This window comes from Drosophila melanogaster, chromosome 3R (genome assembly GCF_000001215.4).
Source record: "Drosophila melanogaster chromosome 3R".
In the NCBI taxonomy this organism is placed as follows: domain Eukaryota; kingdom Metazoa; phylum Arthropoda; class Insecta; order Diptera; family Drosophilidae; genus Drosophila; species Drosophila melanogaster.
The window spans coordinates 8,497,861-8,513,375 of NT_033777.3; the positions used below are offsets into that span (position 1 = coordinate 8,497,861).

The window sequence follows — 15,515 nt, forward strand, 5'->3', positions numbered from 1 at the left end:
CCTCGATTTTAATTAGCTCATCTGAATCGCCAACCTTCAATATTTTCTGCTCGGCTGCTTACCACTCAAGCATTCGCTTTGGCCTTTGATGGCCAGCAAATTTAATTGGTTGCCGCCGCCCGACGTTGCTTCAGTTGCAATGCCCTTCATTAAAAAAAGAACACAAAATGGTATTCCTCGCAATTCGCTCCTGCACCTGATGGAGATGCAGCACAAAAGCGGCTAACGAAGTGCCACAAGCAGCTGACCATTGCTGACTTTGGCTTTGACTTTTCCCATCCGGCAGCCTCTTCTCAGTCAGATCCTGCGGTCCCGACCAACTAACTAACCATCCAGCCAGCGCAGCTGAAGGTTATCTAAAATATTACCAACTGCCGGCCGCCGCAGGAATTCAATGGCTGGTCTGAATGCTGCATCCACAATGTGCACAAAAGTCGCTGCAACATGTGTCAGCCTGGCGGAGCGATAACTTATTTTTGCGGTTGCTGACCAAGATGGAGAGGAGCCAGGTGGGCAGAATGCTCGGGATTGCTCGGGAAACCACGTGTTCAAAAAATATATTCATCGAAATTCATGCATTTCATATATGTATATAAGATTGTGAGTGCGAGGGCACATGTGAGGTGAGTCAAGAATTTTTTGTTTACAGCAAATCCATCTAGGAACGATTTCTTATTTGATTTCAATAAATTTTAGATGCCGATAATTTCAGGATCTTATAAAGGAAAAATAAATTGGACAAAATAATTTGATTTCAAATCAAATTTACTTTATTTCGTTACTGTATTTGCTCTGCTTTAAATTTATGAAATACATAGTAAATGTACAACTTTCTAATTTAATCAAGAAAACATTTTTTTTATGACCCATCTCGTCAGCATCTGGGAAAATGCAGCAGAGCTAACAACTGCTGGAACACTGACCTGGTGGCAGCCTCCAAAGCAAAACAAACGAGGCCACCAAAGGTGAAATGGGTGAAAGGGATGGAAGGGGTGAAAAAAGGTGGACCACAATCTCATAGACTGGCGGAACAACAAAGTAGATATAGGTGGTCGCTGATAAGACGTAAAAGCGTTTGGCCTCCCCCGTGAGAAGCTGTCTCGTTGATTGCCTGGCGAAAACAAAACAGTATGAAATAGTCAGGGAATAGGAGCTGGATGGGCCGTGAATGGTGGGTTGGCTGGCACCGCAAAGCCGGGACTCCCTTCATCTACCCGGTACCGATTCGTGACTGCCAGTTAACTTTGTCTTGCCTAACGAACGCGCGTTAGTTAGCCAACTTGTGCGTGTGTGTGTGTGTGTGCGATGGTGCCTGTGGGTGTATGCCAACGTTTTGCCTTATCAGCGGTCAACGCAACGTGGCCTTTACAATGCAGGACCTTCGCCACGTCCGGGATTCAGTCGAGTCGGTCTTTTTTCCGCACTCGGCTGGCTGCCTTGGCTGGCAGGGCAAGTTGTTGACACTTTTATGAACTCCACAGATTGGCCATGTTGCGTGGCTTTTGTTGCGGTCTGTTGGCCCGTTACGGCGACCGCAGGCCAACAACAGCTACAGCTAGGGATTCAGTGCTGCTACCAACAGCAGTTGCAATGCCTCTGCCAGTATGGCAGTAAATTCTGTAAAGCGCTCGCGCTAATTTGAGGCTTTATTTCGGATTCGGTACAGCGATAGGCATCTAAGGGAGTCCAGCCATGTCACCTGCATCCTTATCAAGGATGTAACTGCCTCAGCTGCCCACTTGGCCATCTGGCCACCTAGTCGCATGGCCACCTGCCACTTCTGCCACTCCAACGCAACTCCACTCCACGCCGCGCCACTTCGACACCTCAATGTCATTGTTTTGGCCCGATGCCATGGGCCCTTAATGCTTAGATGGCCGCTTTTGCCGGTGACACTGTCACTGACCGCGAAGTGTCCTCCCCTCACGTCGTACTACGAATTTCCGACGGACCAGATGGGTGGGGTAACCCAAAGTTTGCTGGGCATACCTAGGTACTTGCACTCCATGTGCTGTTAGTGCAAGTTATATATTCCAGCTTTAACATTAAGAACTAGTTCATATTTGAGGAACAAGCTTAACACAGCCAGTAATTTATATATATCTAAGTACTAATACCGGTTACTAGAAGAGAACAGGATCTGTGTCCATGCCCGTAATTGGTGGACAAAAACACACAAGGACATTCCTTTAAGGAACCCATGCGGTTGCCGACCACTAATCAAAGGATCTCAGCAGTCTAGTGTACATAATTGCTGTGCTGATAATGATGATGGCCCATAAAATACGTCAATTTTAATAAATAGCCATAAAAAAAATCTCCAACACCCCCTAGTAAGCCGCGCTGACATTTTCATTACCCAGTACGGCTGCAGTTTCGCCGATCTCGAATATGCCACCGCTTCTTGTCCTTCGCCAGTCGGTTGTCAAGTGCGCTTTGTTTCCCATGTCTCTCAATGGCATTGACTGTGATTCTCCTTGGCAGGACGAAGCCACGAGCTGCAGGAGCCACCGAAGATGGAACACTGAATAAGAGCAAACCACCCAAGCACTCAGCCCACCAACATTGTGCATAATGTCGTTTGCAATTTTTTAATTAAAAATTTTCCACAACTTGGTTGGCTTCTATTTGGCTGCTCATTTTGTGTTTTCTTTTTGCCCTTTGTTTACAATGCATTGCGTACTGAATAGTCCATTTTAAAGGGCAGTCAGTAGTGGGAGTCAAGTGACAGGATGACAATTGTCACACAAGCACTACTCGAGGACACATTCTCCAATGCTAAGAGCTCAGTTATTTGCCAGGCCGAAGGAACAAGGCCAGGCAACCGATTTGTCAGGCTTGAGAAATTACCCCAAGCTCACACATGTAATTTGGGAAAACAAAAAGTCAGTACACCTTTCATTTAACTTTAAACCAATGCAATAGGACCTACACTTAACCACTTCTTTTTTAAATTGGCTCTTATAATATATTTTTAAAACAGACATCACTTAACTTCAATCTGACTTGATTGGTAATCAGTAAAGTAAACTTCAATTATTCCCTAACCAATGTATCCCTATCCGTTTAGGCCAGAAACAAGAGCTAGGAGCGCAGTACAGTTGGCTAGCAATCCACTTACATGACACAAACTGACGGCCAACATGGCGTATGCGTGTTGACTGCTGCCAAGTTGCAAATGCTGAAGGGAATCGTAATGGCTGGATGGTTGGGGGCATGTGAGCGCGTTTGCTTTATTAATATTTGCCTGTTTTCCGACAAACAGCAATAATGAAAAAGAATTCCACTTTTAATTGCAACACCAACTGAGCGAAACCAGCTGCTAAAAAGTAATTAAAATTTGTCAACATTTTTGCAAGACTCTGTCTGCTAAGCCTAGACGCGTTGCAAACGCGCTTAGAACAGAGTGCGACAATATTTAGGCAGCCTCAAATTTACCACTTAAAAACGCTGACAGAAAATTGATTTTGTAACTAAATACAATTTAAGCCCATTAGAAGGCAAGTAGGCGTCAAATGTTAATTTATAATTATTATATGTAAATATTTACCTGGCCTGAGTGCCTCCAAAATTATTCCATTTTAGTTCACTACTCGCAAATATTATTATATTGTGGTCGTAAATAAGAGACACTGCTGATTCGAATCGAAATCGGGTTCAACTATAATTAAGTTGATCCGATTCCATAACGCTTCGCAGTCATTTTGCATTGGATTATTGTAAACATATCATTTGTAAATAAATGTACGAATAAAAATACACAAATGTTGTTATATGTATATTTTCCAGTTTATCCAACCGTGTGCATAATTTAAATGAGAGAGCAGAATTTATTGGACATAACCGCTGACAGTTGGTGGCCGATTTTGGGCTTATAATTATTTACACGTCCCAAGTTTCAATAGAAAGCCAACACCGTCTAATATCTAGTGTACAAATTACGACAGAGAGTTATGCATTGATCCCGGGCAAATGTAAATGTACATAAATAATAATTTGGACAGCTGGTTGCTAATTATCCAGAACGTTATGTCGCTTATATTCCGCACCTTTTTCGAGGAAACATATCCATTGGAGTACTATTTTGGACAGCTGCCAGAATTGACTTATTAAAGTTTAGCTGATAATATTTTAAAATTTAATACCACTGCGTTATCTCACCTGCCATTCCCTAAAATTAATGATTTCTGTAGAATTCATAAGTTCGGCGTCTAATTTCAGTTTGCAATTAAATCGTCTGTTTGCCTGTTTTGTTTGTGCAATCAGGCCATCCGCAACTGTATTTGCAACTGTATCTGCATCTGTGTCCGCTTCTGCAGTGTGTGCAAATGTGTGTCATTGTGTCCCTGCAAGCCTAATTTAATTACAATATCCAGGGAGGCAAAAAAAAATGGTGCTTCGATACTTTTGGCCAATAACTGCGAATTTTAATTAAATTCAGATGCGTGCTATGAATGTGTTTGTGTTTTATGCATGGGTGTTGGTGTGGCTGTTTCCGCCGCGCCGGTCAGAGTGTGCTTGCGAGTGTGTCTCTGTGTTTACGTGTTAGCCTGTTTGTTATTGCATATTAAATTTGCACAATTTGGGGCTGTTTGATGTTTGCGTGTGACTTTCGACTGGCCACAGCAGCTGAGCGACTGGCGCCCGAAAGTATTCAGCAACATTTTCAAATCAAATTTTTGGCCATTTGATGCAATTATGCATGCAATTGTGGTGTGTGCTTGTTTGTACTTATGCTTGCATATGTATTTGTATATGTGTGCCTGTGTATGTATGTATGCTTGTGCGTTCGCATTTGCCGCATTTGATTTGATTTCGTTTGTGGCCATTTGAAATTTCGCAGCAATAACTTTACGGTTTTTTGCTGATGCCGCCGCTACTTTGGCATCGACCGTCCACAGGCGACCATAAATGCCAGTTCAAAGTAAATTATGACACACGCACGCAGAGGGAGATATACAGCTTGTAGCGGCAGCTGCGGTAACACTGTAACACTTGCCACCACGACAACACCAAATTCGCCTGCTCGCCCCCTAGACCCCTCGTCGTCCTGTACCATCGCCGGGCGAAAACATGGAAAAGTCCTTCGCATCCTTCGTACATCAACATCAACGCCTGTTGGGCGCATGTTAAACACTCGAATGCAATTTGTTAGACAAGATATGTGGCAAGCGCGCCACGAATGTTGCATCCTAGTCCGCCGACTCTCCACCGCCATTCGCCACCGCCATTTTCCCACCCATTCCATTTTCCCAGCTTTTCCCGCCGCTGCTGCTGCATTGCCTGAAGCAATGCTGGCTGGCAGTTGGGAAATTTATGCAAACGCATGCGGCAGCCGAACGCATAATTCACATAATTTGTAGCAGTTGCATTTTTCGCCAAATGCCTCGTGGTCGTTATTGCTGTTGCTGTTTTTGGTGTTGCACGCTGGCTGTCGCTGAGTTTTTGATGCGTTCTGCCAAGGCGATGCTGCAACTGCTGTTGCATCAGCATCAGTCGCTGATGCATTGTTGATGGTCCGAAAATTTGCCACAACTTTAGCATAAAATCCAATGCAAATTTCCCCCACAAACACATCCGAAGAATGAAGGACATCAGTGAAGATATGTGCTAACCTTTCTAGGGCTCAGCTGGTAATGATTTGTGGCATATATTCCTCATGCTCCACTGACTCACAGACATACAGAAAAATACAAAAAGGCACGGTGACTTGCCCCAGGGATGTCACCTGAAATGGAGCAAAACTGTTGGAGAACTCAAAAGAAAATGACACAGATCAGTGAGCACCATGGAAAAAAGTTCAACTCTCCAACACTCCAAATTTCGACAACTTTTGAGATTTTAACTCAGACAACCTTTTTTCGGAGTGGTATTTATCTTTTAGTTTGATGACCCAAAAATAAAGAAGTGTACTTTAAAGATAAAGTACAAACAAATTAACTTAATAATTTAAAACTATAAACATATGATTGTTAATAGTATAGTATATAGTATATTAGTAATGTTGCGAAACGAATATTTTTTAAATTTTTATTAAAACTGGAACGTTTCTGCAGCCTGTTTGGCAAAACTACACAGCAAAACATCTGTTGAAAAGGACTACACAGTAAAGGGGTCTTTTTGGGTTGACACACACATACACCTGCCGCCTGATCCTGGGACTGGGATAGCCATAATTTAAGGTAAGCAGTTGACACATGGATCCCAACCGCTATCCCCCATTAATCAATCGACGAGCTGTGAGTCCTTGCCGCAGGATAATTCGGCTCGGCTCTATCAATAATGCAAATTTATGACTCAAGGCTTGCCGTGCCTTTGAGCCGGGCCCAAGTTTTAATTAAAAATCTGCCAATAAATTAGTTCAAAGAAATTACAACAAGAATCGTTGCCTCGTTAACTGATTATGCAAAACACAAGCGCCACGCCCCGCCCGCCCCTTGCCGACAAGTGCAATTATTGTCAGGCATTTGCTATGCAAAGTTTTTCTAATTGAAAATGCAAGCTCAAGAAGGCCATGGCAAAGATGGGCGGCATGGGGCGTGGCGCAGGCTTTGCTGGATTATGGGCGTGGACCGCAACAAAGCGCCTGGAACGACCATAACGGCAAATACAAATAATAAATTTAAAATGGCCGCCAAATGGCTGCGAAGCGGGAAACACAAACGCAGACAAAGGCGAGCGTGAAAGCGCGAAAATACAAAACAACTGGGACAAAATGGGGAATGGGGGGAATGGGTGGGTGTGTTTTTCCGAAGGGATGGAAAACGCAAAGAACAAAAGGGGGTGGGGCCGGAATGGCAGCTACGACCATGATGCAGCCGCAATGCAAGTGCCTGGCAAGTCAAAGTCTTAAATTGAAAATGAAACTTAAATTAAAATGCCAACTGGAGTGGAACGAAAATGATATTAAAACTGAACCAGCAGCACAAGCACAGGCAGTAACAACACACAATAACAACAAAAGGAGCGCCCGTCCTGTTCGCCTGCATTTTCATTGATAGCTGACAGTGGGCGTGGCCAAGTGGGCATGGTCGGTCGTCTTAGTGGCTGGCCACAAAAGCCTCGAGTTTGTCAACAAAAATGAAATTACTCTATGCTTTTGTTGTTGAATATCCTGATATTGTTGTATCTATTGCTGCTGCCATGCCACAGTTTACTCGAAACACTTTCCTAATTAAACAACAAAAGGTATGCACACCGAGCTGGCGAAAGAACTACAAAAAAGAAAGTTGGTTAAGCAGGCGACCGGCTGCATTCCCGTATCATCAGGCAATAAGTTCCACTCATTTCCGTTGGCCGGGCTCCTTTGGCTCGTTAAATGCATAAATAACCAGGATACAAAGAGGGAAGCGAAAGGAGCAGCGGACGAAGGAGGCACGCACTCCTGTGTCTCTGCCACTGAATTATGAATTTTCCTGCACAAATACGAACATTTCTCATATCAGAAGCACTGATAGCATTCGCCAGGCTACATAGAGAACAATTTTTCACGTTTCGTATAAAATCTTAAATACTTTCCAGAAAGTTTCAATCGGTCAGTGTCTTATGGTATCAATGGTGTATCTTCGAATGAATCCAACTGCCAATTGTTGCCATTGATGCAGAACATATCGGGTACTTGACATAATTGTTAAATTTGATTGAATTTTTTCCCGTGCACAGATGGTTTTCTTTGGCTGAAAACAATGACCTGGCCATCGGCTGGGAGGAGCTCGCTTTAAAGCCTTCAGCCAAGCCTCTTACGGCGCCACAGACAAACAGTTTAGAGTTGGGGCAGAGGCACTCGATAGAGTTGCGTTCGCTGTCTCTGCCTGCAGTGCAGTCAATAAAAATAAATGTCATAAGGAGCAGCTTAGGCGACAAATGCATCAGTGTGCAAATAGACCAGCTGCAGCAGGACGAGCAGGTCCTGTCCGTCCACTTTCAACACTTTGAGCCGACAAACAAACAGACAAAGACCCTTCGAACTGGATGCCGATGAAAAAGCTTCGGCTTGACATTTGCTATTTGGTCAGCTGGCAAGTGGAGCGGAGTGCGAGTCCTGCGGATCTGTACATTCACAGGGAAGAAGTCAATTCGGTATGCAACGACTAATCAAGCCGTTGCCACTTTAATGCAAACTCAATTTGCTCTGGCTGTAAGAAAGGTGTCGCAGTCTTATGCCGCATCGCCAGCAAAGGGAGCAGTAGTAGCTGCAATCATAATCATCAGGCCTTTCCTGAGGCGCCTCTATACATACTAATGATGCGCACGCCACACGAGGCTGATTTAATTTCCTTTCCACCTGCAACACACTCACACACACAGGCACTCACTGCCGTGCAACGGACACCACCGCAAGTCTCAACACTTACAGGAGCCACAAAAGTCAACACGAGGAGCGAACGGAGCGAAACTTTTCCGAGCACATACATATATCGAGCTACTTACACTGCGAGAAATTGTCTTCAAATCCATATACAAAAGTAAATTATATATCTTCATACAAATTTATAAGTATTTGCTCGTAAATAATTTAATATTATCTTCTTTACTGTTTTTACTCTTCAAGATACACATTATTAAAATATATTTATAAGTGTAATGGTGTGCGAGTTTGGGAGTTTTGCATCAAACTTTAACATAAACTTGGATGTCGCTTCCGTTTCCGCTGCTAGCCCTGTAGACGATGACAAGCGCCCATTCCATCCACACACATACACATAAACTAAATGTTCTTCTCGCAACTTTCGAGATGGTGGTGTGAGTGCGAGCGTAAGTGATGCGGTTTGTAGGTGTGTAGTTGTGTAGGTGCGCCTCGTAGGCAGCCATCATTTTTGTTGCTGCTGTAATCCGGCATAAAAAATGAATTATGTGCACATGCATTTCTTATGTGCTCGCAGCCGCACTCTTATTACTTCCTTTCTGCAGAAAGGCTCATCGCCGCTCCTTGTAAGCTGTTGAGTAATGAGCAAATGAAATCCCCTCGCTTATCTCAGCGCGTCTTTGTGGCCGCTTTGTGCGTGGCTCAGCAGCCTACTTAGAGCCTAAGCCCTTCTTATGCCCCCCTATACCATTGGTATACGCTCATTTTCGCATTTGATATGTTTTACTGATTGCTGAGTATAACTTTTGTATAGATTTCGACTATCGCTCGCATTTCTGTCACAATTATCCGGATATAGGCAGACGTCCAGTGTCGCCACCCTGACAAATTGTTACGAATAAAAATGCTATTAGTTGGCCAGGACAATCCACTATTAATGGCCTATAAGAAATCAATAAGCCAGCGCTAAATCATCGGCAATCATAGCTCAAAATAGCAGCTACAAAGAAATGGAACCATTAGCAAATGCTGTCTCTTTTCTGAAAATCCAGACTGGGAAAAGCCTTTCACTTGGAGCCGTATTCATAGAATAGAAAGCCAAACCATTTGCCTAATGCAAGGCCATAAAAATATTGGTGCGGCCTCACTGCGTATGAGTAATAATGGTGGAAAACTAATTTAGAGGCTTTTAGTCCCCATTTAGAGCGATTCCATTTATAGATTCGGCTATTGAAAAAGACTCTCCATATGGATTTTAACACATTCAGGCAACGCCAAAAAGCATGATGCCTTTGATGCGAAAACTAAATAAAAACCAAAACTATTTTTGTGCAATTTTTAGTGTGCCAATCTTTTAATATTTTACAATTTTTTTCTGTGGACATACAAGCGTATGAGCCGCAGTCAACTTTTGACAAGAAAAACCCTTTTCAAAATCAATAAATCACAAATGGTGTGCGCAGAGGAGCTTAGATTGGCGCTAAGCCGAAACTAAAATCCCCCGAGAGGATAAAAAGAATCGTAGAAATAACGTCAGGGGCAGCACGGCAACATATTGTTTCAATATTTGAATTCAATTTAATGGCAGCTAATTGAAAAAACAGAGCGCCCAGTGTGGCAACAATAATACACTGCCCGCGTTTGACCAGCCGCCATTGGGTCACATATTTTTTTAAATTTCCCTTTTTTTGTCCTCTGCTTTTCTGCAACAATGGCAACGATTTTTTTGCCAATTGGCCACTGAACACGCTCTACTGGGTCATCAGTTGCCATCACGTGTTTGTCCCTATCCCGGGAGTTGAGTTATTTGCACGTTTTGATAAGTGGACTTAACAACCGCTGGCGGAGGATGGAAAATCATTGTGGGCGGGTTGGGAAGGCGACATCAGTTCGAAAAAAAAGGATACGATTTTCTGCAGTCTCGCTCTGTTGGTCACGATGCATTTCGCATGGAAAATGTAAATTCATATTTGCTCATAAATGACAAAAATGTTTCTGTTGATAGCCATTCGGCTGTTCGTGGCCTTTAAAGTGGAAAATGGAGGTAATAAAACCGAAATCACATTGAAATTCTTCGTACTGATGATGAAGTTTGGGAATAATTGTTTTATTTCGTTCCATGAAGCCCTTGGCTAATGAATTGAAAGCTCAAAAAAGTAGTATCTATTGTGATTGTAATACTATACCTTGTATCATACAGAATAAAGTCAAAGGATTAAGTCCAATTGAATATAATCCTATTCTGGCATTAACTATAACGCCTAGTATCAAAGTAATAAATCTAAGTGGAATTGCTAAAAAAAAAAGTTGTAAAAACAAACACATTTTTAATGACATTATAATAACGTTTTGTTATTATTCAATTATTTTTCAATTAAGAGCTGCACAATGCATTCACATATTTAGTTATCGGTGTACATAGACCACAAACGCATCACATTTATGTTGAATAACCAAATACACGGCACTTATCATCTACACCGAACTTAGTTACGTTGTTAGGCTATTAGCTAATTTGTTATTGATTTATAATATGAATTTGTTTAATTGTTCTTTGGTTCGCCACAGTTGCATGCTAATTTGCAATGTTTGTCGGCTCTTGTACAATTTGCGTGGCGCCAGGATAACCATGACAGTATCAGTAATTGACTTCACCTGATATGATCTTCATCCTGGGCACGGACACGGACTTGGGATGGACAGATAGGCGGACACATATAAACATGATAATAAACGTGACCATGTTTGGGGCGACTTAAATTATGCAATATGACAGCGTGAGATATTGAAAGACTTTTTCAACCTCATATAATGCTGTTGCTGTAACTGTTGCCATTTGGAAATCGACCAGAACGTGACCAGAAATTAAATTGTAGCACATTGGGAGCTTTGTAAAAATTTCAAATGAAAAATAAATCCCCAAAAAGAGCCAAAGCACACACACATAGGGCAGGGAAAAAAGCACAAAATAAATAAGAAAGTAAACCTTGCACATAAAAAATGTGTCGCATTTTAGGCAAGGGAAATTGACAGGGTCTTCGTTACGTTTTGAAAACTGGGATTGCTGACCAAAAAATACGTTTTCATAAAATTTCATGCACACGGCCTTCTCAAACAATAACTATGCAGGTGCTGTGGGATTCCGTCAAAATGAAAATATTATGCGAGAAACTCCCACATCCTGTCCCGTCCTCGTCATTCATTTTTGCACAGGACACGCTCCAATGCATAAATTGCTAATATTGTTGAGTGCGTATACACAGCCACACATCATGGGAAAACTGCATTAGATGCCATCAAACGGTTTTGTTGTCCACTGCCTTCGCAAGGAGCTTTCCCCTTTTCTCATTTTCTCGCAACACTTTCCTCCAAACGCCAAACTCGACGTTGTAAAAAATATCCTTGTACCAATAGTACTGAATTCAATGTAGAAGCATTGAACACACTTAAGCGCAAAGTTATAATAAATAGAAAATTGCAATATATTTAAACATTTTCTTCATATCGTATATTTCGTGCTATCTTAGGTGCAGCTACCTTAAAGTATTTTAAAATGAGCCAAGCTCTGATTCTTCAATTCGAAAGGAAATCAAGCTGACTTCAATATAGAGCATAAAGAGCAGTGAAAACTCATAAGCGCAACTTGTGTGCAGTGAAGTGTAAAATGTACTCTGCAATTTTCTTTTGTAGCAACATATTTTCTCGCTCTCCAGTGGAGCCGTAGAACTGCCTTTTTAGTGGCAGCTCGCTGCGCTAAAAAGATTACTACGTTTTTTGCCTGTGTCGAAGAGGCGATGGACATGCGTGGAGCTCGTGCCTCCGCATAATTAAGTTCGCGTTGAGCCTTTGAAAGCATTGTACGAGGCACATAGATGCGGGATTAGGAATTGAGGGATCTTCCCTGGTCATCCCTATTGGGTATACATTGTGCGCAGCAGGGCGAAGAATTTGTATGATATTTGAAGCAGCTGAAAGAAAAACAATCATTAAATTCAAACTCACACTGACAATACACAGTTGCGTACATCTGTCATAGTGGACCTGGTAATATCCAAGAATATAGTGGCCTTTAGAAAAGTTACCTTCTGCGATCTAGCTATAATAATAACCAAGGCTCGTTTATAGCGCACATCGGCTTTATACCACTTCTGATTGTAGGTGGCAACCGAAAATCCGTAGCTCTGAAAACAACAAACGAATAAAATAAAGAAAGCTCCATAAAGTTAAACTTACAGCATCGGCCACCAGTTGACCATAGTGACAAATCAAATAGACCTGACTCATCGAAGAGACAAGGAAGAGGAAGAGCTTCACAACTATATCCGGCGGAACTCCAACAGTCATCTGGAATCCCACGAAGCAGATGACGAACGAGGATACCATGAAGTTGAGTAGTAGTGGAATTCCAAATATATCGTTCACTGCATCTGAAAGGCGGAGTATACGTTCGTGATACCTAACAATGTCCACCAGAAATCGGGAGTCCTTCTTCCAATCTCCACTCAATTCGTGGCGTTCCATACTATTTGAGAGAAAGTCGAAGTGCATTACCAACTGAGTGGCCACCGCGCAGAGCAAGACATCGGTTGAAATTTGACCAGCTGCAGATGTGTATCCTGCAAAATTCTGGGAGAATAACAGTGGATAGTACGACCAGTTATCCTGCCATTTCCAAGGAATGTACATGAGGTACGGCAACTGTTTGCCCACCACTCGAATGTTGAGCCACTTGTCATAGACCCAATACTCCATTACACAAAACAAGTTGAATGTCCAGATGAGAACAGAGTAGAGCAAGGAATATATAAGGCTGATTCTGGAGCAGGTGCCCAGATACATCGGCAGATTGTATCTTTCCTCTCGGATCAAACCATTCGGATAGATCTCCTTCAATTCATTAATCAGTTCAGTTATAGCCGTTTTCTTCCACCGGATGAAGAACATCTTGCTCATGCCTACGGTTACGAAGCCAATGTAGGACAACGCAGTGACTGCTTCCAGGAACTTATTATCCATGAAGGCACTGTAAACGTAAATGCTCTCAAATAATCCAACGAAGCTCAGGTTAATCACATTGGACCAAAAAACTATGTGAAATATAAGTTTGTTCATTTTGGATTCTTCACCATTGGTATATGGCCGTATGCCCACTGCTGTGTAGAAGAAGCTAGCGTACTTCATTAGCTTCTCCATCCTTTAGTTGGTCGGAACTGAGGTAGAGAAGTGTCCTTTCTGATTGAGCGTCCTTAGAATGGTTCAGGGCTTTTATAGCCTTGTGCAAAATAGCTCTTGTGTGATTACAAATGCGGTAAATATTAAATAAGAAAATAATAACTAAGCACCCTTGAAGGTAATGCTAATGAACTTGCGAATCCTTTTCGCGTGCTTTGTAGATTTAACAGCTGCAACGATTCCAGATGGTTCAAGACCAAAGGTTTTCCTAATGATACTTATTACGATTACGACGTCATCTTATAAATATAATGCTAATTCTTTAGTACATAAATTTTCATTATAACTTTTAACATTTGCAAATCCAAATAAGTGAACTAAGCTAAGAATAAATGTTTACTTTATGTACATGGTACGAAGCAGAGCGAAAAATTTGTAGGATACTTGAAGAAGCTGAAAACATAAATATAATATTAGTTTTAAAGCTTAATGACATTTCAAATTGTATCTTACGTCCGTCATGGTGGCCCTTGTTATATTCATGAAAATTGTAGCTTTTAGATAAGTTGTCCTCTGAGGTCGAGCTATAAAGAATACCAGAGCCCGACGATAGCGAATGTCAGCATTTTGCCAATTCTGCTTATATGCAGAAATCGATAAGCTAGAGCTCTAAAAATATGTTAGTTGAATATTTATATTTAATTAACATATACTCGAAAGTCTCTTACCGCATCGGCAATCAGCTGGCCGTAGTGGCATATCAAGTACACTTGCGACAAGGACGAGAACAGGAACAAGAAGAGCTTAATCATGATGTCCGGCGGGACACCCACGGTCATTTGGAATCCCACAAAGCAGATGACAAATGTGGAGACCATAAAGTTAAGCAGTAGCGGTATCCCGAATATATCGTTGAGAACGTCCATTAGCCGAAGAATGCGCTGATGATATTGTACAGTTTTTGCCAAAAATCTGGAGTTTTCGCTCCAATCGCGATCTAACACTTGTTTTTCCACCACTCTGGCCAAGTAATCGAAGTGCATTACCACCTGGGTAGCAACAGCACAAAGCAAAAGATCCGTAGAGATCTGTCCCGATGCCGAAGTATGTCCTGCGAAGTTTTGACAGAACAGCAGCACATAATACGTCCAGTTTTCATGCCAGTTCCAGGGAAAGTACATCAAATATGGCAGCGTTTGGCCGACCACTCGGATTTTAAGCAACTTTTCATAGACAAGGAATTGCATGATACTGAACAGATTGAAGGTCCAGATGAGTACGGAGTAGAGTAGTGCATAGGTAATGCTAATTCGTGAACAAGATCGCAGATACCTATCCAACCGATACATCTCCTCCTCAGCTTTGCCATTTGGATAGATGTGCTCCAATTCCTTAACCAAATCGCTTAGATCGGTCTTCTTCCACCATATGAAGAACATCTTGCTCATGCCCACGATTACGAATCCGATATATGACAGTACAGTGACGGCATCAATGAACTTTCCATCGGAATAGGCCACTCCCAGATAGAGGATCTCTCCGAAAACAATGACACTTAAATTGATCACATTGGCCCAGAAGAGAAGATGTGACCATAGGCTCGCTTTTTTGGACCGCGAGTCAATCGTATACGGCTCAATGCCCACCGATGTGTAAAAGAAAACTGCGTACTTCATGAACTTCATTTTCCGACGTGAAAATAATCCAATAAGTGATGGTCGGAATTCTTTTATAGACTTCTGCTCAAGGCACACGCAGCATTTGTTATGCGAAGTAATAACATAATTATAGAACTGTTTACAGTTAATGTATTGAGTCGAATTTATAATGCTTCTAATTCAGGGCTTCGTTCACAACTTAATTATTGATTTCGCTTACATAAACAGTGGATAATTGTTATGCCTAGGCAAACGCAATCACGATTCCCATCCAAGTCCCCAGTTCCCTTACCACCCACGACTCCTCCTCCTCCCCCTTCGCCATTCTGGCCAACACAATAAATCACTCGAAGATTGAATCCGACGGAAAGCAATTGAAA

The 15,515-nt window shown here is 42.1% G+C and overlaps 2 protein-coding genes across 2 annotated transcripts; both read right to left on the bottom strand.

Moving 5' to 3' along the window:
* Nucleotides 1-12,216: 12,216 nt before the first annotated feature.
* Nucleotides 12,217-13,498, bottom strand: Or85b (Odorant receptor 85b; the record flags this gene model as incomplete). The annotated part of the gene is made up of 3 exons (NM_079555.2): nt 12,217-12,273; nt 12,331-12,486; nt 12,539-13,498. 3 exons carry the CDS (start codon nt 13,496-13,498, stop codon nt 12,217-12,219), a joined length of 1,173 nt encoding a protein of 390 aa, NP_524279.2.
* Nucleotides 13,499-13,873: 375 nt separating this feature from the next.
* Nucleotides 13,874-15,162, bottom strand: Or85c (Odorant receptor 85c; the record flags this gene model as incomplete). Its single annotated transcript, NM_079556.3, has 3 exons — nt 13,874-13,930; nt 13,991-14,146; nt 14,206-15,162. The coding sequence occupies 3 exons, from the start codon at nt 15,160-15,162 to the stop codon at nt 13,874-13,876; spliced, it is 1,170 nt and encodes a 389-aa protein (NP_524280.2).
* Nucleotides 15,163-15,515: the final 353 nt, after the last annotated feature.